Source organism: Otolemur garnettii, unplaced genomic scaffold (genome assembly GCF_000181295.1).
Source record: "Otolemur garnettii isolate 467f Iridium unplaced genomic scaffold, OtoGar3 scaffold00136, whole genome shotgun sequence".
Lineage (NCBI taxonomy): Eukaryota > Metazoa > Chordata > Mammalia > Primates > Galagidae > Otolemur > Otolemur garnettii.
The window spans coordinates 1,642,090-1,668,204 of record NW_003852531.1 but is presented as its reverse complement, the minus strand read 5'-3'; the positions used below and the strand labels follow the sequence as shown (position 1 = coordinate 1,668,204).

General features: G+C 48.3%; 1 protein-coding gene across 1 annotated transcript in view; it reads right to left on the bottom strand.

Moving 5' to 3' along the window:
- Window positions 1-26,115, bottom strand: part of SLC24A3 (solute carrier family 24 member 3) — a 517,777-nt gene that overhangs the window by 39,055 nt on the left and 452,607 nt on the right. Inside the window, exons 7-10 of the mRNA XM_012810546.1 lie at window positions 23,299-23,373; window positions 12,567-12,592; window positions 5,391-5,444; window positions 115-248 (exon numbers count right to left, since the gene is read on the bottom strand). Coding sequence (XP_012666000.1) covers window positions 115-248; window positions 5,391-5,444; window positions 12,567-12,592; window positions 23,299-23,373 — 289 coding nt within the window. The remainder of the gene's footprint in view (window positions 1-114; window positions 249-5,390; window positions 5,445-12,566; window positions 12,593-23,298; window positions 23,374-26,115) is intronic.

The following is a 26,115-nucleotide window of genomic DNA, read 5'->3' as shown; positions in this document are numbered from 1 at the left end:
GGCACGTCCCTCTGAGATGCGGGAGTGGGCAGCCGGGCTCGCACCCAACACTGATGCCGGGAGCAGGCAGGAGGCCCGGCTCGCACCCCGCACCGCACATGCGCTCTCAGTTACCTTTTTTGAGGAGCACCACGGTTGCGTCGCAGTTGCTGCTGTCGTCGATTTCCGCGTTGCTGGCCAGCCCATTGACCATGTTCGCGGCGCCTTTTGTTCTCCTCTCGAAGCACTGGTGTATGCAGGCGTTGTACCTGAGCAGGCCATCAGCGGGGACAGCGCGTTAGGTGGCCATCCCCACATCGCCCACTCAACCTGTTTCCCGTCAGAATGTACAACCTATTCCATTCCGTGATTTAGGAGCACACGGTGAGTGAAATGAAACCACCGTTACATACATACATACATACATCAGAGCCTACACGTGGATGGACTGTGACCAGACTCTGGGCCATGGCCAAGGTCCACCTGCTCCCAGCTATGTGCCCAGGGTCTCTGTGCTCAGACACCAGCTCCAGGGGGAAGGAAAGGTGTCCCATCCACCTGCTACGAGCGGCAGTGGCTGTGAATCAGGGTTGTCAGCCCAGGCCTCTGTGTGTCTTTGCTTTCCTGAAGCCACAGGCTGGGATTCTGTGACCATTAATGTTGTGCCTTAATTCCAGATCCAATGGGCTCTTGGCTTCCTAAAACATTCTGGTCTTTGATCCTGCAGAATTATCAAATGAACACACCATGTGGTGTGTCTTACCCACCCTGGCCCACTTACAGTATTTGTGTTGGAAGGACACGGCTTCTGCAAGTTCCTCGGATGCTTTTGTCAGATAAATGTTCTAGTGAGCCAGTTCCTTTATCTTTAGTGTTAAAAGATTCCCATGGAGTAATCCTGGAAAGCTCATGACAACTCATGGGCAAAGACAGCCAGGCATAATCTCCAAGGCACTGTAGGTCACGATTGCTTCCCCACTCAGAGATCCAAAGGCCTCAGTGGTTTACTGGCCATGGGACAACCCACTGGGTTATCACCCCAGCTTGAACTTCAGCCTCCAGTAGGAGCGGCTGTGGGGCATGGCAACTTTAACCTGCCAGCTGGGAGGCCCTGGACCTGTGTTTCTCTTCCTCTCTCTCATTCCTTGGCTCCTACCAACCAGAGGCTCCTTGGAGTGTCTCCCCTGGGCCCCTGTGTCTGATTCTTCAGTCAGGGCGGCTCTGGGGTAGACTGGGGTAGGGGGGTAAGACAGCTGTCATGGTAGAGATGGAGGTGCCTCTGGAACCTCTCCTGGAACCTTCTCCTCCAGGGCCCTTCTCCTCCAGGGACCCTTCTCATCTAGACCCTTCTTATCTAGACTCTTCTCATCCAGGGACCCTTGTCATCTAGACCCTTCTCATCCAAAGACCCTTCTCATCTAGACCTTTCTCATCCAGGGACCCTTGTCATCTAGACCCTTCTCCGCCAGGGACCCTTGTCATCTAGACCCTTCTCCTCCAGGGACCCTTGTCATCAAGACCCTTCTCATCTGGGGGCCCTTCTCATCTGGGGACCCTTCTCCTCCAGGGGCTCTTCTCATCCAGGGGTCCTTCTCCTCTAGGGACTCTTCTCATCCAGGGGCCCTTCTTATCCAGGGGCCCTTCTCATCTGAGGACCCTTCGCATCCGAGGACCCTTCTCATGCGGGGGCCCTTCTCATCCAGGGGCCCTTCTCTGCACTGCCTAGGAGCCTGCAGCTCTCCCCTCCCCACATGAAGAGAGCAGAAAACAAGTCAAAAGAAGTTTCTGGCTGTGCAAAGGAAGAAGGTGGGCCAGTCCTGGTGGACTCTCAGGATTTATGAGACGTAGGGCCCAGAGTGAGAATATCACCATTTTGTACCCTAATGAAGTAATACATCCAGAGAGAGAAAGGCAGATAGACATCAATGTGCCTCCTGATGGCGGAGCTCACCACTGCCTGGGACACGGCCTCGCCTGCATTGGATTAATTACTGACATAGAAGAAACTCAATGCCCACAGGAATGGCTGAGCTACACCATGGGATGCCATCGACAACTTCCAAGCCCTGGGCAGCTCTGCAGAGCAACCCACCAAGCTTCATCAAAGTACAAATTGCAAGGAAAATTAAAAACACACACACTCACAACACAGAGGGGCACTATAGACTAAAACAGATTCCCAAAATGGAGCAACCAATTATCATGAGGGAAATTTATTTAGATTTTGATTTTGGAAACATGTGTGACATTTAAGAGTCTCAAAGAAAACTGCAGAAAATAAATGTCAACATTTATGAGACCACTGAAAATTTGAATGTTGACTAGATATTTTATGATCTTAAGGAATTAGCATTAATTTTAGGTATGATAATAATATTGTGGTAGTATGAATAAAAAGTATTTTTAGAGCCCTGAAAAAGTCTCTGATGTGTCTAAAGAATTCTAGGCATATACTGAAATTTTTGTGGCTGACCTAGTGTGATGTCTGGGGCTTCACAGTTGTATGGAGGGAGGGAAGTGGATGGGGTAGAGGGAGCAACTGTGGGCTGGTGGCTGCTGGGAGTCAGGTTCATCACACTGTTCTGTTGACTCTCGTCTATACTGAGCATTCCAATTACTGAAACCCACTGTCTAGATTCAACAAGAATGACTCAGGGGAAGAAGCCATGCTTCTGTCATCTTGACTTAAAATCCAAGTCTTGACTTCTCCTACGGACTTGGATGACTGTTTGCTTTGAGGTGGGGTCTCACTATGTTGCCCAGGCTGATCTCAAATTCCTGGGCTCAAGTGATCCTCTCACCTCCCAAGTAGCTGAGGTTACAGGTGTGCACCATGGATATGGGGGTTTTCACTTAAGATCGAAGTGCGTATTTATTGGGGTTTGGATAACACAACAATAGTATCATACAGTAAGGGCTTTCTCAAAACCAGATGCTGGGTTAATAAGTTACCTACACTATCACATTTCATCCTCATATAAAATGCTGTAAGGTAGAAACCATCATTAATCCTACTTTGCGGAAGAGGAAACTGAGATTTTAAAATGGCTGCATATGTTGGCCCAGGCCCCCGGGGCCAGTAAGTGGCAGGGTGAGACTGGCCCAGGCTGGATGTGAGGCATTTGGTCTTAACCACTGAACATCCTGCCTCATCCAGGGGGACGAATCCCAGAGAAGTCACCTGGGGTGTACAGAAATCAGTCCTGGGCAAGGCCAGGTATGCCTCATTCTTATCCCTTAAGGTTTCTACCTACTGGGCCAATCTGAAACTGCTTTTGACCTTCAGACAGAATGTTTAAAGTCATCTAAGGCTCCCTGCCCTGGAGGCAGCTGATGATTTAAATATATGCTGTTTTTTAACTGCTGTTGCTGTTTTATATTTTTAATTGAATGTTTTAAATTTTGTGCTTGCACCCTGACGCTATTTTATTATGAAGCATGCAATTTTATAAATCAGATTTTATAAAACCCAATGATTAAAGCCTCTGATTGCAGAGGGGCATGGCTAAACAACAGAGATTTCAATTTAGAATTTAGGACCAGAATTTATGCAGAAAATTCCGCGAGTGCAGTAGCTTCCATTCCCAGTTTTATTTGTATCCTGCTGGTTTGAACAGCTGGAATGCTGGTGAAACTGAGGCGTCAGCAGAAACACACCTCATCAGTTCCACATTTGGTAGGGTTTGGGGAAGAGGGGAGGGTGTGCGTGCCGGGCTATCTTAATGTCCAGGTGTCCTGTGACAACCCATGGACTTTAGCACGGCTGGAGGAGGGCAGTGGCGGCCGCAGGAGGCCTGTGAGCCAAACTCCTCAGACTGCCATGGCAATCTATGTTTGAGTGAGGGCCCACCTTGGCAGTGCCCTTTTCCAGCAATCCCTAGATACTGGGTCTACACTGACTACTGGGCAGCTCCTCTGGCAAGTGGCCCCCATACTGAGCAGACTGGCACCAGATTGCTCACAACTGGCCCTGGACGTCAGCCACACCAGGTGCTGCCTTCACTGTTCCTTTGATGCTTGCCAAAGTCCACACTAATGGCCCCCACTTGTCCCTCTCTCACTGGTGGCAGGAATTCATAGGCCTTAACAGTAAGGAAACCTACATGTGTGAATTCCAGACCGCTGCCTGTTACATCCAAACTGGCAACTTCTGACAGCCTTCTGCTCTCTTGCCCCTACAGCCTGCGGTCGCTGCTGCAGCTACACAAGCTGGGGCAAGCGTGTGCCAGTGTCACAGCTCCCACGCGGCAGGTGGCCACAGTGTGGAACATTTCTGCGTCATAAGCTCCTCCTCTGAAGGATACTGGGCGAAAAGGCAAACGGGGAGGTTCACGGCCAGGGGCTGAGCTTCAGCCTAAAGCACTGGAAATGTCAGCAACGTGTGGAATAATTCTCAGTATTAACAATAGCCTGCCTGGACTCCAGGAGGGGGAAGAACATAGAATCTGGTGGCTTAAAACCCGTCAACAATTCTTTGGCACGCTTCCCTTTAATAGGTGCTGTGGGACCCTTGTTTACTGGCTGGACTGGGTGACTCACCTCTAATAAACAGAGTACAGTGCTAGTGGCAGTGTGTGACTTCTGGGACGGGATCGTGATGGTGTCCAGCCAGGGCCCTTCTTGCCCTCATGAAACACTTTCTCTGGAGGAAGCCCCTGAGCAGCTCTAGGACACCTCCCTGTCTTGCCACCCGAGCTGAGCCCTCCAGCCAAGAGAGGCCACCACCCGGCCAGCCGTGTGCCCTCTTGAAGGCCAGTCCTCCTGCACTGGGTGAGGACGTGATGGTGGCCCTGGCTAATACCCTCTGTAACCTCCTGAGAGGCCCTGAGCTATGACAGACCCTCCCGGGAAGCTGCTCCTGAATTCCTGCCTCTCAGAAACCGTGTGAGACAGTACACACTTGCGGTTTTAAGCCACTAAGTTTTGGTGTGATTTTGTCACACAGCAATAGCTGACCGACCGACTGACCGACCCACACGCTGCAGATGGTAGAAATCTGCAGATATTCCACCCATGATTTTACTTGTCTCTTACGTAGCTCTTGGCTCTCTTCCCTAATCCCCTATGTAAGTGTCGCTTATCGAGTTTTACCTCCTTTGTGTTATAAAAGAGAGACAAGAAACATCCAAAAGCTAGGCCGTCAGATCCTGACAAGGGATAAGGGCTCTAGAGATTCCTGAATGAAACACCCGAGCTTTCAATCTGTCATCACACGTGGGTTAGAAGGCTCACTGCTACTGGCGTAATCAAAATCACAGTGCTTGACAACAGGTGTGAGGAGCCACACGGCAGTGCCAGCCAGACACCCACCCTCCCCCTCCCCACCCGCCGCAGTCCTCTCCCCATATCAGCCATAACATGGAATGCAGGAAACAGTTTGGAAAATAAAGTAAAAATGCAATTTTACTCACTTCATGATGACAATGTAGATAAGATACATCAGCACGAGGACTAATGACTCCCACCTGCATACAAACCAAGACTAGTTAAGAGAAGTCACCCCTGGCAGCTGTGCGACTCAGCGGCCTCCCCTTTAAAGACATAACTGATGCAAATACCCAGGACGGCAAGAAGGCTGAAGGGTGTCAGAGAGTTCCTGGTCTACAGACATTCTCCGTGCTGCACACAGCCTTCTCTTTCTTCCCCTCCTAAAGGGAAAAGGCTCCTTCTCTGCTATCTGCTCACCTAAAGAGGTCATCGAAAGCGCAGGCCCTTCATACATATGGCTACGTACTGGCCTATGTGTATCAATCTGGCCACAGCTTAGGGGTTCACTGGAATCATTCAGACATATACTTACAAGGGGCACACTAAAACTAGAGCAGGTGGTGGGGGTGCCTGAGAGCAGACACACGGTGAGGGGCACAGAGGCACACAGGGAACCTGGGCAGGGAAGGTGCTGGCAGCACAGGTAAGAGGGGTGAGCGGAAAGCAGTCAGGAGGAAGGAAAAAGATAGAGCCCACCTGACTGGGCCTGGAGCTTCTGACCATTTTAAAGCTGCTTCTATTGACTTTATTTTAGAAACTTCAGCCTGTTTTCTAGTTTTCTCCTCAGCTACAGAATTAAATGAGCTACTTGAGAAGGTTACTGAGAAGGATCTAAGGAGGCCACCCTTCCTTTTCTCTTTTCAAATTCCAAGTCTAGAGGTTGATTCTAGAGGTTGACCTTAGAGAAAATTCAGTCAAAAGTAAAAAGGATGCATATTTGAGGGTTTTGTTTTTTGCCATGGTATTTATAAAATGAAGAGTTGCAAAGAAGCCACATGGTTATAAACAGGGGACGGGCACCTGCATTGTTAGCCGTTCCATACGATGGGCTACCACTGCTCTGTTAATACAGGTCACACGTACATGTACCAATTTAGTACAGAACACGCTCAGGAGGCCCCACTGAGAGAAGAAACCAGGGTGTCCAAATCCCTTCACCTTCTCCTGCATTTCTCTGCTTCTCTCAGAGCAAACCTTCTCAAGCGGCTGTGCACGGCCCATTTGGGAACCTCCTGTTCACTTGGCGAAGTTCTCTGGTCTAACTTCCACACCCTCCAGTCCCCGGCTGCAGGGATGGTTGTCTGTTACCCCGTTTGATTCCTCGGTGGCGCCTGGAAGTCCATCACCCACTCCCTTCCTCCAGCGCTCTCTTCTGGCCACCACAGGCCACACTCCTGGTTTTCCTCCTGCCTCCGGCTTCGCCTTCTCCATCCCCTTTGCCTCCCCCTCCTCTCCCCACTTGGTTCAGCCTCTTATGATTGGACCATCTCCTTTCTATTGCCTGTACCTCCTCCCTAGCTGGTCTCATCTTGACCGACTTCTATAAACACCAAACACACGACGATGACCCCAACCTTCACCCCCCTGCACACCCTCCACAGTGCTGCGTTCCTGGTCTTTCCACCTAGAAGTCTACATGCCCATCCGAGCAGAATTCTCTATTTCTACTTCCTACTTCTAATGCCAGTCTTTGCCATCTCAGTAAATCGAACCACTTCCTCCTGCCCAGCCAAGCCCCAAATCTGGAAACCAATCTGGAAGGTTCTTTCCCCTCACTCCTGCATCCATCAGGACTCTATGTCCAAAATCCTTCACAGATGGTCAGTCTCTTCCCTCTCCATCACTCTCCCCTCTTGGGAGCCTTGGGACTAGTTTCCTCAACACTAGCAGATCAGGTCATGGCTCTTTAAAATTAAAAAACTTTAATTAAAACTTTAATTGTCTCCTAAAAGGCTTCAGAAAAAATTAAAAAGTTCTCCCTTCCTGCAGAATCTGGTTCTTCTTCTTTTTCTCCAGACCCTCTGTGCCTTGTCTGTGCTCCATCACTGGACTTTCATCTGCACACAGCCATCTCTGGCCTTCTCTCTACCAGGGGTGTCCAACCTGCATTCTTTTCTGCCACACACTGGATGAAGAAGTGTTGTCTTGGGCCACACATTAAAAACACAAACACTAATGAAAACTGATGAGCAAAGATAAAGAAGGTCTGTGCATACTTTGTGTGATATCTGACAGCACAAATAAGCAAAACAGTCCTGAAACAATGAGAAAGGGGCCCGCAGGCTGCAGGGTGGACCCCCCTGTCTGGAGTCTTTGCACTGACTGTTCCCTCTGCCAGGAATGTTTTTCCCTTTACTCCTTGGCTGACCCCTTTCACCCTGTAGATACACACTGAGCCGTCACACCTCCTCCAAGAAGCCTTCCTGCCTACCCTCCTCACTTTCTTATGCCCCTCTTTATAGTCTTTAAACCTCTGAGCACCCTGGAGGGGTCTTGTTTGGTGATTTATTGTTCATTTCTTTCTTTTTTTTTTGGCAGTTTTTGGCTGGGGCTGGGTTTGAACCTGCCACCTCCGTACATGGGACCAGCACCCTACTCCTTTGAGCCACAGGCGCCACCCTATTGCTCATTTCTTATTGAATGCTGCTTCTAGCAGTCACTTGACATCACTTCCCACACCCGGGCTGCTTCAGTACCTTGGTTCTCATTTTCTCAATACTTGAAACCCTGACAGCTGATTTCCACCCGCACACACCCTCCACCTTTGGCCACAGTTCACCCTCTCCCCTGCACCTGAGCAGGGCGGAGCTTCTTCTAAACATCAATTTTTAGCTGCAAAACACCTTTGGTGGCCCAGACATGGTTTTTACCTCATCAAAACCAGCATCTCTGCAGCATAAACCTTGTAGGGAAGAGTAGAATTTTATTCACAGCACATTCACTGTGAAGGAAGAGACCCCGGAATCTGGAGGGATGTCGCATTATCACTTACACACATCTTAACAGACTAAGAGGTCACCAGAAAATTACCAACTTCAGTGAAATAGGACAGTCAGGTTGAACTCAATCCTGCACTTTCTGAACAGGCGTATTTATATTCCTTCTAATTCCTTTAGAGCTTTTTGATTTTTGAGTATATTTTACTCAAAGCAAGTCTTTCTCCTGCAATATTCAAAGCAGCTTCTCTTCAGTGGATTTCCAGGGATGCCGTGGGTGGGGCTCCCTGCCCCTGCCGACATTTCAGGTTTGGTTTGCTGGTGCCCAGCCAGACTTGGGATTCATCCGATGCCTCCTCCAGTGGGAGCACACTGGGCTTTCAGGGGCCTCCGTGCTGACCCACCTGTTTCCTCTGGTGTTTTGGCCTGACTGAGTTTTGGTCATCAAGCCTAGACTTAATGCCCTTCACCGTCCCTTCCCCAAACGCCTCCCCCCCCCCCATGCCATGAGCATCCCCAATAAACCCTGTAATTAGGAGTCAGCAGGCTGCCTCCCTCTGGCCTGACCACTGCTCCAGCTCTGGGCCCAGGTTGGTTTCACACCAGGTATTCAGCTCTGCAACAGAGCCTGGCATGCAGCAGGTGCTTGGGAAACAGTTGGGTATTGGACAGAACCCAAATCCAGACCTCTGAAGCCGCCTGGTGCTCCCTGGTCCTCTCTCCTGCCCTTTCCTCCTCGGACACTGGGCATCTCCCACCTCCGTCTCCTGACCGCCCCCACCTACTGTCCTCTGAGGATCCAGTTCTGTGGTATGAAGTGGATCTTTGTCTTTCCTTCCCCAAACTTCCATTTTAAATCATTTCCAACAGTCCCTGATTCTCCTGCCAAAGACTGTTTGTTCCTTCCCAGATCAGACTCCGTTTTCCTGACCAAGGTCCAGAGCAACCAAAACTCTTCTCTACCCCCACCCAGGCAGGTGGTTTCTGTTCTCTCTCAATGCCACAACTCCACACTCAAAGCAGAAATGAAAACATCACTGTGGATCCTTTAGCTTTCTTGTGGAGGCTGCAGAGGACTTACTGAAGACACACCCCAGATTCATCTGCCAATATCACGGGCCCGCGGGGATGCTGTCCCGGGCCTTACCCTGCAGGGTGGGCGCACGTCCTGCTCTCTGAGGCCTTCTGTGTAGTGTCTCCTATGGTAGGCCCCTGACAGACACCCCCTGCCACTTGCCTGCGAACAGAACCCCATATGCTAAGGCAGCAAATGGGGAGCCCTGATCTCAAGAAGGGTGAGGTGCACCCCTGGGCCCAGAAGCTGAATCATGGTTGGTCTAAAGTTGTAATTCTAATCCCCCCGACTATTCAGCGGTCAAGGCAAACCTAGTTGTGACCAAAGAGATGTAAAGTGGAAAGGTGGAGAAGCCAGAGACCCTTCTTCCTCCTTTCAAGACACACTTGGTGGCTGAACCCGCAGGTGCCCATCTTGGGGCCATTAGGCTTAGGCTCTGAGCAATGCAGGGCCCTAGCACCACACCATCTGGGGCATCTGATTTGGTAGAAAAATAAACTCCTATTTAAAAAAATTTATTTTAGCTGTTTTTCCTACTATCTGCTACTAAAAGTGTTCCTGACGGCTGACTGCCACTTCTTGGCTGACCGTGGCTTCCTGGACAATGCTGCCTCAGAAACAGTGAAAGAATCTCACTATGTGGCAGGGACAGATACATTTTGTATTTGTTTGTATTTGACAAAGCTCACGTCCCCATGAAGAGTGCTCTCAAAATAAGAGCAATTGTAATTAGTTTCTCTTGAGGATTTGGGATGAATTGGTTGCCTGCCTTGGAATCACCAGGCCATGCTGGAATGTTCTATAACAAGGGATGGAGCTCTTTGTTCAAGGTATTATTGAAATGTTACGGTGCTTAAATGCACAGATTAAAGACTCTGATTTTAAAGAGAGAAATCAGCTCCGAGATGCACCTTTTAGCAAAATAAATGCTCATGATTGGCTGCTTAGGAAGCCAAGAGAAGCGAACAGTAACAACAACAAAAAAAACTTGTGTGAAGTTTGATATATTTTTCGTCCATTAAATGAGGAGCTGAAATCCCTGGAAGTCTTCAAGCGGTTAAGGGCCAGTGGTGCAGACTTTAATTTCTCAGCCTCGCTGATGTGAAAAATGCTCCCCACCGGTCCGTGCACGTTAACAGCAATAATGATGCAACAGGCCGGCACTCGGGGAATGATATTGTCCCCCCGCCACACCCCTCCCGCCCTCACCCCCACCAGCCCGGTCCTTTCCTGGAAGCTACGTCTGCGCCTGATTTATGTGTTTTTTTTCCCCAGCACCATTTATTTATTTTTATTTTTAAAATTAAATCATAAAGAGGTAGATCATGTACACATCAATGCATTTATAGAGTACAATGTGCTGATTTCATATACAATTTGGAATGCTTACATCACACTAGTTAATACATCCCTCACCTCATTTACTTAATTATTTTGTGAAGACTTTTGTACTCTATACTTAATAGATCTGACATGTACCCTTGCAATATGCACCATAGGTGTGATTGCACCTGATTGATGATTCTGACCTTCCTTCCCCCTGCTGGGACAAGACACACCTGGGGACTTGCCACTCATTTATCCACGACCCTCCCAGCCCCTCACGCACAACTGGATGCATGGGAGCCCTCAAGCTCCAGCTGAGGGTTCTGCAGACCTGCCACTACCTTATAGAATCTAGCCCTTTCGGCTGCAGGCCCAGGCTTCTGCCCTGGGATGGGGTCACCTGACATCACAGCAAGAGCCTTGGGAATGTGAAGGAAATAGACTCTCCTTGTGTGGCTCTCAATCATCTGAAATGCCCTAGAAGATGTTTTGAGGGTCGGGGCTGACACGGGCTTATCACGAAGTCAGCTTCCTTCTCCTCCTGCCATGGCTTCCATGCCGTGATGCCGCAGGGAGGGTGGAAGTCGGCTTCCCAGACTGACACAAAGCTCCCCTGGAGAGCCTTTCTCTAGCTTTTCTGCACAGCAGCAGGGGAAATCTTCAGTATCAACTGTGATTATAATTTGCTTGCCTTCTCGGAAGTGTCACCAGTGCAGACAGGTGACGTGGAGAACCTGGGAGCACCTACTGTTGGTGAAGGCAGAGCCGGGTTGTGCTCATGGTGCCCTTGGCTTGCATGGGGAGGGCAATGCTTGTCCTGCATTTCATCCCCAAGGACAGTGTGGGGGGAAGATGTCCCCATTCCATTCGGTGGCCACGCCCAGGGAATACCCTCTCTCAGCCCTGACCTGGGTCCCACGGCACTGCCGTCCCTCTCGGCCTGCTGATTATCATCACTCACTGAAGACCACCTTCTACTTTCTTAGGAGTCAATCTGGAGATCGCACCTCTTACAGGGATTCTGCTAGCTGTTGCTTCCTCTTCCCTCTCGGGAGAGGAGAGAGAGACGGCAAAGGTGTCTTCCTACCCAGCACAGTGCACAACTTTTATCATCATTGTGACAGGTTCTCTGCCACTCCCAAATTCTGAAAAACCCCAGAGACATCCTCAGAGGCAGAAGTGCCCCCTCCGAGGAAGGGTCGCAGCTGTTTCACCGGGAGTCGGGCCTGGTCCAGCTCTACTTCTTCAAGCTCATGTCTAGCTTTAAATGATGCCTTGGAAGTTTTCTCCCTACAGAGCGATGCCTGTTCTGAGAAGTGACTGACTCCACACTGCTTATTTCTACAGCTTAAATATTTGGAAAAAAAAGGTAACAAGAATGCAGAGAAAACTCGATTCTATTTCCATTGAACATATTTGGCTTCTCAGAACCCATCTCAAAAATGGGCACTGGACAGTTGGCCCAAGTTAAATGTCTTCCCAGGTATTTAATTTGGGCAAATGTTTCTGTTTATCAAAAAAAAAAATTACTGATTTTCTGAGCCCCAAGATGTTTCTGAACAATGGGCAGAACCTTTAAGGGGTAGAGGTCACTGCCATGTCTGGGTCCTGACTGCTGAGATGGAAGTTGAAATGCAGAACTTGGTTTGGATATAATTTAAAAGGATCAAATCTTAACCATGGCCTAGCAAATGGCAGACTGCAGAAAGGCAGTCAGGTCACGACTGTGTCTCATCCGGAGGGTAAGGACGTCTAGGATCCTAATGGAGCCCCATCATCCCAGCCCCGAGTGAAAAGATCTCTGTTCTGGGAAAGCTAATTTAACTCCTTCCTTGAGGTGGAAAGAGGATTCCTAAGAAATTCTACTTGTTCTAAACTGTCACAACATTTTCTGTCTTTCCCTAAACCCTAACTCTGGTCTTTAATGTACTTAGCTCTGCAACATAAAGGGTGAAGTTAGAGGTGTAAAAAGAGGTACTTACCAGGAAACTTTTTCATCGTAAATGAACTGTGAAAAAAAAAAAAGGATATAAGATTACACACACATCCCCGTAGGACTGCACGCTGCTACGCTGCTGATATGTGGTGATCAGGAGTGGACTGGCCTGGAACATGACGCAGCTGGGGGTGAGCTCGGCATCAGGAATCTCATTCTCCCTACAGTTTTTGTCCAACAATGAAGTGACAGGAAAGTACGACTAACCTGCTTTGTAAAAGCAAGACATATTTCAGAATTTCAGATCTGCCAGGGATGCAGGAGCTCCGTGGTTACTTCCGAATGTTAACCCCTGATGTGCCACTGCACGATTTCTGCATGTCTTTGTATTCAGTTTTTATGCAAGTACTTGGACTTCTATGGACTCAGTATTTTTCTTTTGATTGGTTTATTTTGTGGTTTCCTTACAAGAATCTTTCTTCAAAGGACACTTCCATCACAACCAGAAGTGGAGGATCCACCTACTGTCATATATAGAGGGGAACCCTGAAATATAATGCAGTAACAAAAACAGTGTTTGCAGATCCTGGCAGGGCACTGTTGGCTGCCCAAGCCCTGGGGCCTGGGCCTGACCCTTCATTTAGGGAGGAGGTCAGTAGGGCTTGCAAGGAATGAACAACACCCAAGTGCCGAACCGAGATGTTCTCCTATCAAAAGAGAATGCGGAGAGAATATGCACTGGATTTAATTTATTTAAGTCATAGTTCATATGCCATCAAAAAATAAGTTCCCACTTTGAGGAGAAAAAAGCCCTAGTGTAAGCCTTTGTAAGTGAGGACAGTGAGTCAGAAAGAACGTAAGTGATTTTCCTGGAGTTGCTCAATTTGCTATAGAATTGGTTCTGGGAGTACTAATTTGGTATCTTTTCATGACACGCTGATCTGCCCAGATGATGTGTTGCTGAAGCCAACAGTTGGTCACTTGTTCTTTCCACACACATGAAATAAGAACTTCCTTGAGTACGAGCATCTTGAGTGGCTTTCCCTGTGGAGGCAGTGGCCTCTGGAGACTGAGCTGGGCATCTGCAGGATATTTGGGTGTACAGCGAGGCATGGGGATGTGAACCCAGCTAACAATGAGGCATCACTGTAGTCTCTGGTGATTGTAATAACCACCATTCGGGTAGGGACACAGAGAACTCAAACATGAGCAGGATATGGCTTATAGGACATAGCCTCATAGAAAAAGAACCCTCTCCAATTATCTTCAAGGTCCAAAGTGAAGGAAGGGAAGAAAGAGCCATGCTTATCTGTCACCCATTCTTCCCACAAAGCATTGAAAGAAAGACCTTGGTTTCATCATTTCTGGGACTCTCATCTTTGTTATCAGATTCAACAAGTATGGATGAAAATGTTAAACTAGGATGGGAAAAGAATTAAAGAAATAAAGGAACTGATCTTAAAATCCAGGATGAATGGCATGGACTTTATTCTCTGGAAGTCATCACAAGCTGTTTCATTTATGTGCTTTAAAAAAAATCCTCGGCAAAAAATCATGGAATAGACCAAATTATTTCAGATAGAAAACATTTTCTATTAATTGAAGTTAATTCAATATTAGTTTTAGCAGTAGGATGGAATAATCAATTTGTAGCCACTTAACAGAACACAAGATATTGAGTAAGTTTATTAAGCCAAGCCAATTTAATTTTCTTCTATCTGGGAAGGCAAGCAATACCGTGTAATATGGAAGCAGCTTTAGGAAGTCCTTTTTGTGTGTGATCTTCCTCATAGGTGGGGATACAGATCCTGCAAAGGGGATGCTGGGAATTCACTCTCCCTGGGAAAAAGTACCCTTTGTGTACTGTCTAGGAATCAGCTCTGGGACCAATGCTGCTTTAGCCATTGATTATTTCAGTAATCACATCAAAGAAAAAAAATGTGAACAGGCTTAATTGTACCAAGGATCTCAAATAGGAGCACAATAATTCAGAGAAATAGTGGGTAAATCTGTACAAGTTCGGACAAGATACTCAATTAGGGACAGAGCATATGACCCTGAAATCAGGGGATGGCGGTGGGTGGGGAGATGGGGGTGGGAGTGTGGTTCAGTGAGGCAGACAGGGAAAGAGAAATGCTGGCAAACTCACTACAAACACTGATAAATGGTGGGGGTCTGAGGCTGTCCAAATAACTGAGAGAGTTCTCCCTTTGATCATATGCCTGCTGTGAAGACGTCTGTCAGTCCCAACACCCAGAAGGCATGACTGCTGCGGAGGAGGATGAGGAAGCGGAGGGGAAGGAAGGGAGGGGAAAAGGAGGGGATGAGGGAGGCAGTGGCTTCCCCAAAGCCAGGGGCCCTTAGCTACCCAGTGCCTGATAGCAAACACAATTCAGATTTATCCCTCTACTTCAGTGATTTTCAAACAGTGTGCAGTGAGAGGATCTTAGGTGTGTTGTGAAAAAAATTTTTTTTTTTTTGAGGCAGAGTCTCACTATGCTGCCCTTGGTAGAGTGTCGTGGTGTCACAGCTCACAGCAACCTCAAACTCTTGGGTGTAAGTAATTCTCTTGCCTCAGCCTCCCAAGGCTGGGACCACAGGTGCCCGCCACAACACCTGGCTATTTTTTGTTGCAGTTGTCATTGTTGTTTAGCAGGCCTGGACTGGGTTCGAACCCTCCAGCTTCGGTGCATGTGGTTGGTGCCATAATCACTGTGCTACAGGTGCTGAGCCTATTGAGAAAACTTTTAAAGCTCAGTGGGATCAACAAGTGTGCCGAGGAAGTTTAACTGCAGGTTCAAGTGTGCCCTGAGATAAAGAAGGCTGAAAAACACTGGCCTACTTTAAGAGGACATGTGCAGACAAATGGGAGGACTCAGACAAGAACAATAAAATGAATGAAAGGGGCTGAAAATCAGCCTCTAAGAAAAGCTGGATGGAAGCCAGGAGGAAGGTGAGGAAGGTGGTGGGCCCAGGCACTGCCTCCAGGCACGTGCTGGTGTTACTCAGGGGACAAGTCGCTGATCGCCACCTCTTTGGAAACCTGGAAACCAGGTGACCAGCACTGTTTGCAGAACGTCCCTTTGGAGGAGTACATGGTTGGACCCTCCTGATGGAGCATTAGAATCGCCCAGTCTGAAAGCTCTTAAAATGACCAGGTCAGGGATTACCTTCACTCAAGGTTATTGAAGTTTGGGGGAATGGACTTGTTATTCCTTACAGCTTTTATTTTATTTTATTCTCTTAAGATAGGTGTTGCACATTCCTTAGTATTTTATGCTCTTGCTTCCAGTAAAACAAAGCAACACACCACCCCTCTCAGCAGCGGGACCAGCGCGGAAGGAAACCTGTCACCCTTGCAACTCCTTGTCCAGCATGAGAACCCACATCCGCAGTTCTTCATCATGACCACTAGGTGGCGCGCGCGCCCGACCCTCTGTCCAGGTCTGCTCGGTGGAGCCACGTTAGAGTGAAGTCAGGCCATTTTTGCAGCTCCATTAAATCTCCTGGAAAGAGGGGAAGCCCCTTAAGACAGGCAGCCTACTGAAGAGCCCTCAGCTATTGCTGCCATGGGACAAGGTGCATTCCAGGGGCAGTTCCTGCCCAGGGCTCTGTCTTGGGGACAGGTCAGTTGATGTCAACCCTTTTGTCTTCATGATGAATTGCAACTGAGCGCCCTCCTGCTGTGGCCTTTGGAACTGACCCAGCCTTTTCCCAATCAGATTTCTGAAAGCGTGTTTTGGGGGAGCAGCGCTTCTCAGTGCTCTGCTGGTTGTGTTTGGGGCTGGGCATTGACAGCCAGAGGCTACCTTGGCTGGTCCCCTGTAAGCCGGGCCCTGACCCACTGGGCACCAGCTGCTGGGAGGCCCTGTCCTCTGACCCAAATGCACTTCATCCACATGTTCTGTAGATGAGCTAAATGTTAAACAGGAATGAATTTGAAAGAAAAAAAAAAAAAAAAACCCCACTCATTTCCTCCAGGCTTCAGAGAGATGGTTGGGTACCATGGAAACGAGCTTTCATTCCTGGAGTTTGCTCTAGAATTCTAGGCAAGATCAGGCAGGCGAATCCCTGGATATCAGAGCAACCCAGGGAACTGCCAAGGGAATGGTGAGCTCAGGTAGGAAGAAGAAGATGACCCGGGAACAGCTCAGATACAGTGCAGGAGAAGAGAGGCTGGGAGGCAGGTGGCTGTCTCAACCTGTCAGCCCCCGGGTTTGTTTACTGTAACTGTCACCATGAAGCAGAGGTTGGCTCACTGCTAAAGCTAAGACTTCAGAACCTGTGTCCTAATCACCAGCACAGGAGAATTTTTTTTTTTTTTTTAGAGACAGAGTCTCACTTTATTGCCCTTGGTGGAGTGCTATGGCATCAAAACAGCTCATAGAAATCTCTAACTCCTGGGCTCAGGCGATTTTCTTGCCTCAGCCTCCTGAGCAGCTGGGACTACAGGTGCCCACCACAATGCCTGGCTATTTTTTGTTGTTGCAGTTTGGCCGGGGCCGGGTTTGAACCCACTACCCTCGGTATATGGGGCTGGCGCCCTACTCACTGAGCCACAGGTGCTGCCCCACCAAGAGAATTTTAAGCAGTGGAAATAATAGGAGAAAATGAACACCATCATTTTCTTTCAAGAGACTGAAACCTCGACAATCTTCCCTTCCTTGCTGTAAAGAAAACAGCCTGGTGCAGACTCTTCCCACTCAGCATCGTGGGGACTCCCTAGGACCTGCATCTGGAGTCCTCACTTCTTCAGGTCTGAGGGTGGGGTGCAGAGGGCTTAGCTAAGGCCTTGGTGATTTCACTTGCAGAGAAGAAGCTGATGAAATCCATCGCAAAGCTAGCTGCTCTGCACAGACACGAGGCCCACTTTACAGTTAAACAGGAATTCCTACTTCAGGAACGCTAGTAGGCAGTCTTGATGAAGGTGGTGGTTGCCAGAGGGCAGGAAGCAAAGATGATCTACAGGCAGGGCTTGGGCAGAGCTGACCAAGTCCTGGACATGTGTTAGGGCAGGATACGGGAAAGAAAGAAGGGTGAGGGGGTGAACTGAGGACACAGGAGGGGAGTGCTATTAGGCCAAAGGACTGTGTCCGTGGGAAAGTGCAGAAACAAAATCAAGCACATAACTGAATTTCTAGGTCACACTCCTTGTAAAAGATGAGACGCTTCTCTGTGGAAGCTGTGTCCTCCCATCCAGTGAATCCATTTCCCTGCTCAAGGGACAAACGCAAGCCTGACCCTAGCATCAGTTTGCCTAGTGTCATTAAAGCAGGCCTGTCCTCCCATCAGGGATTACAAAAAACAGGAGACATTTCTTGTGTAAGGACCTTCAAATTAAGTCACTGTTATTTTCTGAGAGATTATTGTAACTACCATGTTTATTCTCACTTTTCCAGAAAAGAGCTGAAATGAAACAGGACACTACTAGCCCGAGGTTGGAGGAGGCTCTAAGTTGGAGAGGAAGAACGGGTCAGAGATGGAGGGGCGAGGGTGTCCGCAGTGGCTAGCCAGGAGGTGGAGGACGGTCATCCATGTGACTTCTAAGACTCCTTTCCTGCCACAGAAAGGGCAAGATAAAAAGACTCCTGGATCATTTCACATTAGCTGTTTTAATGAAAGAATTCCAGCAGGAGGAGGCTGAGGCTACTCTCTCCTGTCTTGAAACAAGGCTACAGAATGAGTGAGGCCTGCATGTCTCTATAGTGGGGCATGGGCAGCCTGAGGCTGCAGGAGGAGGGCTTTACTGGGGGAGTCCACATTCTGTCTGGGGCAGTGGGGCTGCACCATCTCATGCACTGACTCTGGCAGATCCAAGGTGCTACAGCTCCCTGATCTGGAGCAAACCACTTCACCACCACAGGCTTGGTTTTGCCACGTATACAACGGGATGCAAAACCCAGCTAGCTGGCACACTTGCGAGATACAACTCAGAAAATCTTTATCAGCAGACGCAGGAGAGTACTCAGTCCCATATTTAATATCTAGTCTATTTAAAAATTAAAGTTAATGAAATAAACTTCTTTGGTCTCACTAATTGTATTTGAAGTGCACAGGGGCTACATGTGACTGTGTGTCAGACGCACAAGATTATAGATCATTTCTGTCACTATGGAAGTCTTGCTGGAAGGTCTGAGCATCTTTGGCGGCTGAGTCAGTTTAGCTGTGGGGTCCCGCCACTTGGGGCCATTACCATGAGTCCTCCAAGGAAGGAAAGGGCCATGCTGCCCCAGAGGAGCCTTGCCACTGGCCCAGTGCTCTGGCTGCCCTGACGGGCTCACCTGTCCATCTGCAGACAGGCAGCACTGGTGAATGTGCACTTCTGAGTCAGTCCACCTCTTTGGGAACTTGTCCCTGTCAGCCTAGCTACTTCCCTGGAGGCTTCCCTTTCTCTATGCACACAGTCCTGTCCTCAAGCAGAAATGAAGGGTAAAAATAAAGTAATTCTTCTAGGGCAGCTGCTAGACTGACGATGTAATGAATCATTTGCATTTATGTAAATTACATGATTATGTAAATTACAGTAACATTTCAGTACAGAAAACTGTCAGGCTGCTGGAATTCAGGAAAAAGGCAGGACTGGGAGGCTGGTGATGCCTGTGGTCGAAATGCTTCTGGGGTAGGGGAGAAGCTGGGGTGAGTCTGTAATGATTTTCACATGCCGTATGCTCCAAAGAACCCAGAATGTGCCCAGGACTTTACTGTCCAGCTTCTCCAAGGCCTGACACTTCATTACAGAATGCCCCAGCGCCAAAGGGGACACTTGTTTGGGGTAGGTGTAGGGACCCAGGAAATAAACACTTTTATGTTTTTGATATCATAATTGCATTAGACAAATATTTCATTTCTTGGGCTTTTCCCTTAATGCACTGTCCCTTATAAATAAGCAAACAACAGCTAGAAAATAGCACAGAGCAAAGTCCAGGTGAAATACCCACATACCCTCTGTGTCTCTGCGTCAATGGTTTTAAAGTCCATTGGTTTTAGAATGAGTAGGCAGCCCCTTCTCCTGTGGCTTTGGTTGTGGGCCCTTGTTCTTGTCCAGCCTGCATCAGCTGGAATTTCAGCTGTTCTGAACCCAGATAATAAGGATTCTATCAGCACCTTCCCAGCCTGACTGAACCATCTGCAGCCATCAGAACCTCTGAGAAGTCATCTTTCCTGCTCTTTGGATCTCCAGGCCCGACAGCTTGTCTTTGGGCTCCTCCTAGGAAGGGGAGATGGATAGAAAGGCATCTGGTCCCACTTAATCTGGCCTTTGCTTCTAGGCAAATGAGCTCCTTCTTGAACAACCTTAGGGGACTGATAGTTACACCTTCTGAACATTTCAGAACTATATAATGGGGAGAGTGTTTTTTTAAAAAAACCTAATAGTTGAATAAATTGTTTGGGAAGGTTTCCAGGTATTTTGTGGGTAGGAGGAAGGGCTTTTAAATAAAGGAATCTCCAGTGCCCTTTAGAGTCCTGTGGAGAAGCTCAGTGTTACATAAGGAAATCTGGAAGGAAGATGACTCCTCATCACCTGCCACGTCAGTTCCTTGGTTTTAGAGGGACACAGAAAGAGGAGAATAAGAAACCTCGACGAAAGACACAGAGTATGTGTCAGCTGCAGCCTGAGGCTGGGGCATGGAACAGATTTGGGGACATTGTCAAAGCCACTTTGAAAGTGTGTTTTTGGGTGCAAGACTCTGTTTTACCCTTTGATGCAGTTTGGAGTCTCATGTGACAGTGATCCCAGAAATCCAGTTGGACTAAAGTTACATAGACTCCCAAGTGGCCTTTTCCTTGAGAATCTCAAAATCAACTCTAGAAATGATCATTTCCATGCAACAGATGAATATCCAGGATGTGGTTTCCAACTTTATTTAAAGTTGTATTTCTCAACATGCAGCGTGGTTCAGAATCACCTGGGGTGGGGGAATATGTGGGTCAAAATGCAAGTTCCTGGGCTTTACCCTAGAGCCTGTGGAATTAAGAATTTTAGGTCCTGCATTTTAAAAAAGCATTCCTGATGTTTCTAAGGCACAGTGAAGTTGGAGGAACACCCGTTAGAGTAAAAAGAACTGAGACTTTGAGGGTCATAGCTTATCTTTTCCACCGATTCTTCACACGCTTTACAGAGAGTTGCTGTCTGAAGGGCACGTAGAGGTACCGCGGCAGCCCCAGCATCCAGCTGGCTCTGCTCTGTGATTGACAGGCCACACCCACAGGCAGATGGTTGCTTTGCCCAAAGACCAGGCTTGGGCTCGGTGTCACCACAGACCGAGAAGGTGAAACTGCTTTGCTTCTTCACAGCTCATTAGCAACAATTACGTTTATTCTGTCTTGGACATGTCCAGATAAATTGGGCAGAAGACAAGTTATTTCACACATAGTCCTGCAAGCTGAAAACAGAGAAAGAAGCTGAGCCGGCAAGCCTGCCTGGGGAATCAGTGCTGCCATGTCTGTGCTCCGGGGAGCTCTGGGCCTGCCCCATCCTGTTTCTTGTCTTTACAAGTACAGTCACCTCTTTCTGGACTTCAGCAAAGTAGATAGTTGTACTCATTTATGCTATCCCGATCTTGCCTCCTGAAGAAAGTCATTTTCAAAAATCATCCTAATGCACCCTAGAGGCAGAAGAGCAGAGTGTGTGCAATCAGCGCGAGTGTCCAGGACCAAGTTTGCTAGAAAGAGTGGTAGAGATGTCTATGCTGAGGTGACCAGGGCCTTCAGGTTTCATGTGATCACGCCTTTTCCACAGGTTATAACTGAGAAGATAGTTGTATTCATAAGTCTACTAACTGGAAGTTCCAAAGATGAAGTGTGTGTCCAGTTCCAGCATGGCATGCTGAGCCCTTCTGCTCCTTGGGGGTGGGTCTCCCCACTCCCAATGGTAAAGGGCTCCTGGAATTAGGGGATAGTGGTTGGTTCAGTTCATGCCCTCTTTTAATCTGGGACCTCTGGAGAATGAGGTTCAGAGCAATTGTTGGGGCAACACTGACCTCTTGGCAAACCTTGTGATGGTTTGCAAACCCAAGATTTTCAATGTCGGGAACTGCTGGTCACTGAAGTACTTAGCTTTCCCTGTGGAAAGTCTCATATCAAACATCATGTTTATTTTATTTGCATAGAGATTTAAAATAAAATAATCTATAGGAGTAGACACTTTAGTGAATCTACTTCCATTTTGTTGGTAAGCAAACTCAGAGAGATTGAGTTCCCCAAGGTGATTAGAGCTAGTGAGGGGGTGTTACAGTCAAGGTTCTCCAGAGACACAATGTGAAGAGGAAACACCACATGCTCACACACACACAGACTCACACAGATGCACACACATACACTCACACACACAGATTCATACACACACATACACAGACCCACACAGACTCACACACATACACTCACACACACAAAGAGTTGTGATGAAGGATTGGCTCACATTGTCATGGAGGCCAAGAAGTCCCATACTCATCTGTTTACAAAGCCCCTGGTGTGTTTCCAGGCCAAGATTAAAGGCCTGAGAACCAGGGGAGCCAGTGGTGTAAGTTCCAGTCCAAGGCCAGAAGAAGATGGACAGCCTAGCTCAAGCAAAGAGAGGACATTCCTCTTCCTTTTGCACATTTGTTCCACCCAGGCCCTCAATGGACTGAATGATGTTCTCCCACATTGGTGAGGGTGATCTTCCTTCCTAACGTCTAAGGATTCAAATGCCAATCTCTTTTGAAAAACACCCTCACAGACACAACCAGAAATAATGTTTACCAGCCATCTGGGCACCCCTTAAGCCAGTCAAGTTGACCTAAAAAATTAAACATGATATTGGGGGAAGGCAGAATTAGGAGATAGACCCCCAACTCCCATTTCAATGTTCTTTCCAATTTTCCATGCTACTTTTGGACAGCTCACTTCACTGCATTAGAAAGTGTGAGTTTTTCTGCCTGGCTGGCCTAGAGCCACTGATCAATTAGACAATCATGTGGCCTTTGCAAGTGTTCTTTGTAAAGACACCATTGGATGGCTCTGAGTGTTAACTGGGGTGGAGAGGGGAGGGGCAGGGGGCAGAGAGGCTGCTGGATGGCAACACCAACCTGACCTGCAGTGAGCTGCAGAGACTGGCAATGAGAGAGCCTCCAGGGAAGTGACTGTGGAGGAGCAGTCCAGGGGGATTTTTATGAGATGAAAATCTACAGTATTTTTAAGCCAGATGGGTTTGGTGGGAGTTGAGGAAAAGGCCAATTTAATATCATGCCCAGGTTAGATAGCCAGGATAGGGACAGGGCTGAAATACAAGGTGGCCCAGCAAAGTGGTCCAGTCTTGGGGAAAACATTCAGTGTTTAGTTAGTGGCATGTTGAGTGTGGAGTGTGAAGATGTCTGGAAGGGAATTGTTTATCCATGGCTGGAGCTCAGGGAGGGGTAGCTGTTGAGAATATAGGACATTGGCACAAAGATGACCATGGTAATGAGTGTTGTGAGGAGGGAAGGGAATGTACTTGGAGAACTCCTAGGGTGGGGAGGAATGGGAAAGTCATAGAGTGAGTTAGGAAAGAGCCCTGAGGAAAGTAAGAAGGAACAGACAGCTGGGACTGTCACGGGCCCAGTTGACTCACAGCAAGACTCTGGTTCAGAGTAACCCTCAATCAGGCTGGGGTTCTGGGTGATCAAAGTATCTGGAATAAAGAGATGCTTCCACTATGCACAGACAGACACTCACTCCCTACTGTGCTCGATCCAGCTCTAGCCCTGGAGTTGAGCAGTAGACAGGTGTGGGTGTGGACCAGCAAGGCAGGAGTGACTTACCACAATGAGAGCAATCACAGATAGCGTGTAGTAAATAGAATCCCTCAGCAGACACCAGGAGGAAAGAGCCACAACCTAAAAGGAAAAGGAGACAAAGTCAATGGAAACAGGTAATTGGGCTATGTAAATGGGCCAGGGTGACTCCCACTGCTCCCAGCAGGTAGCTAGAAACACAGCCTCATGCCTATGCCTCTTGTCCTGGACTAACTAATCTGTGAATCTGTAGGGATTTATTGGAGGTCTTTAGAAGTGTTAGTCTGGTCTTCTGAGAGGCAGACATGAAGACAGAGTTAAACTCCAAACAATTTTGTTCGGGGGAAATGGCAGCTGATAAAAAATGGGGAGAGAGCCAAGGGAGTTGGTAGTTCTGTCTTCCCAACTCTAACTCAGGTGTGACGCTGTGAGGGACAGACAGAAAGTGGTGGGGAGTGGTAAGGCCAGTGAGGAGAGGGAAGGCTTGTGGGCAGAAGGAAGGCTGGTGGGCAGAGGGAAGGCTGGTGGGGAGTGGGAAAGCTGTGGGACTGACCCAGGCTGCTGGGCAGTCTGAGGAAGAAGCAGCAAGGCCTGGGGAGACCCTCAGTGCAAAGCTGGCCATCAGAGGAGTCTCACACCATCCAGGAATGGCCTACCTCACATGCCCAATGTCAAGGGCACCAAGGGTGGGGACAAACCTATCCTGTGCCTTGTCAATAACTCTAGTCTATGGCAGCACCCATCTGACATGGAACGAGCAACCTGTGTTGGGCAGCTGCTGCCCTTTGAAGGGGCTTGGACAAACCCACCCTGTGGTCTTAACTGGCCCTCTTCCTGTTATCTCTATTATATGTCTGGCCTTGCTTGCATCTGACCCCTGGTTTAATCAGAATCTTTTAAAAAATTGATTTTCATACTGATCTGGAGAAAATGTTCCTGGTGTTTGTGTGATGTCCCAGTCATAACCCTCCCAATCACTTCCTCTTTCTTTAAAAAGAGATGCTGGGGGAGGGGAGTGGAGGCAAGATGGCTGACTGGAGCCAGCTTTCCACAGAGGCTCCCATCCAGAAGGAGAGTTAAAGAATAGAAGTTTAACAAGTAAGCTGATGGTTTGGAGCTGGGCCAAGAGAGAAGGTTGAAGAACACACATCAACCCTACTGAGGAGAGCTGCAACCCCAAGGAAACAATTAATAGGTACAAAATCCATCACCAAGCAGACAGGAGTCCCCTCCCCAAATGAGAATGGCTCGCAGTATACTCTATACAAATAAGTGAGCAGAGTTTGGATATCCTCCTATTTTATCCCACGGGAGAGACCCTCTAAAAACCAGAACTCCTTCCCCAGAGAGGACCTACTAGTGTGCCATGGAACTCTCCCACCAGGCATAAAACTATATAAAACTGTATATATTCTCTACCTGCAATTCTGAACTCTCAGCATTCCCCTCCATTCTCACCCAGAGGTCTGGAAGCCTGCACAAGAGTCTAGATTCTTGTGCATTTTCTCAAGAGGTGTGGACAAGGCATGGGCTGTTGCCAGTCTGTGCTGATTTTGCAGCATGGCATGGTAGTAAGGAGAAGACAGTGAACTGAAGGAACCATACAGGAGAGGGAGAGACAGTGCCCTGCGGCACAGAGCAGCAGTGACAGTGGTGGGAACAACAGGGCTCACTATGATCCCCTGGGGATATTTTGGAGAGACACTTCCTGCCTTGCTGGGCAACCAGGGGAAGCCAGTCATCATCTCTGGTGGCAGTAACTGGTGGAATAGATCTGGGACGGAAATGCAGGCCCCGTGAGTAAAGGGTATGCCTGAGGCGGTACCTCCCTGGGTGGGGCACAGCTGGGATGGAGACTAGAATATGCTCTGGCAGAGATGGCATACTCCCTGGGTGAGGCTGAGCCAGAAGGACTGCTTTAGTGGGCCTTAATAGTACCTGCCCCCCTCCCCCAGGGGATCATAGCTAGACAAAAGCAGGAGGGAAGAGGCTGGAACTGAGAGCTCAGTGTGAGTTCTAACTGTGCCTGCCCCAACACAGACTGCAACAGAGACAGACACACCAGCTCTGGGCAGCAGCATAGACTGGGGCTGAGTTGCAGTTTCTGTAAACTCAAACAGCGCCTGGTCCACAGGAGAATATAACCAGGACAGAAACAAATTCTGCCAAAATAGAAGTGTCAGGAACATCAATCAGGGGTGGGGTTGGAACTGAGTGAACTGCCCCAGCTTCCATTAAGCACCTGAAGTTGTCAGGCCTCAGCTCACCCTGCTGCATAGTGGCAGAGAGTGGTGGCCTGGCCGAGGAGACATAGATCTTCCTGTGACTCAGGCAGGTGCACCCCCCTGGAGCATCTGCTCATTGGAGGGAACTGGGTCACACTCTGTGGGGTTACCTATGACTGGGTGTTACAGTGCAAGGTAGGGAAGGGGGCATCAACCTTCTCAGACTAATTCATTTGCTGGGTGGGTCCTTCTGACCTCACAGAGCACTGGAGGAAGTCATACTCCAGCTGCCAGCAGACCCTGCTATCTAGTTGCCGGAGACCTTTTGAACAGGCCTATATCAAGTTCTGAAATAGCATCAACTATACAAAATCTCCCTAAAAGAAAAGCCCAGGACCAGATGGCATCACATCAGAATTCTACCAAACCTTTAAAGAGGAACTAGTACCTATATTACTCAACCTTTTTCAAAATATAGAAAAAGACGGAATACTACTCAACATATTCTATGAAGCAAACATCACTTTGATCCCCAAACCAAGAAAAGACCCAACAAGAAAAGAAAATTATAGACCAGTATCACTGATGAATGTTGATGCAAAAATATTCAACAAGATCC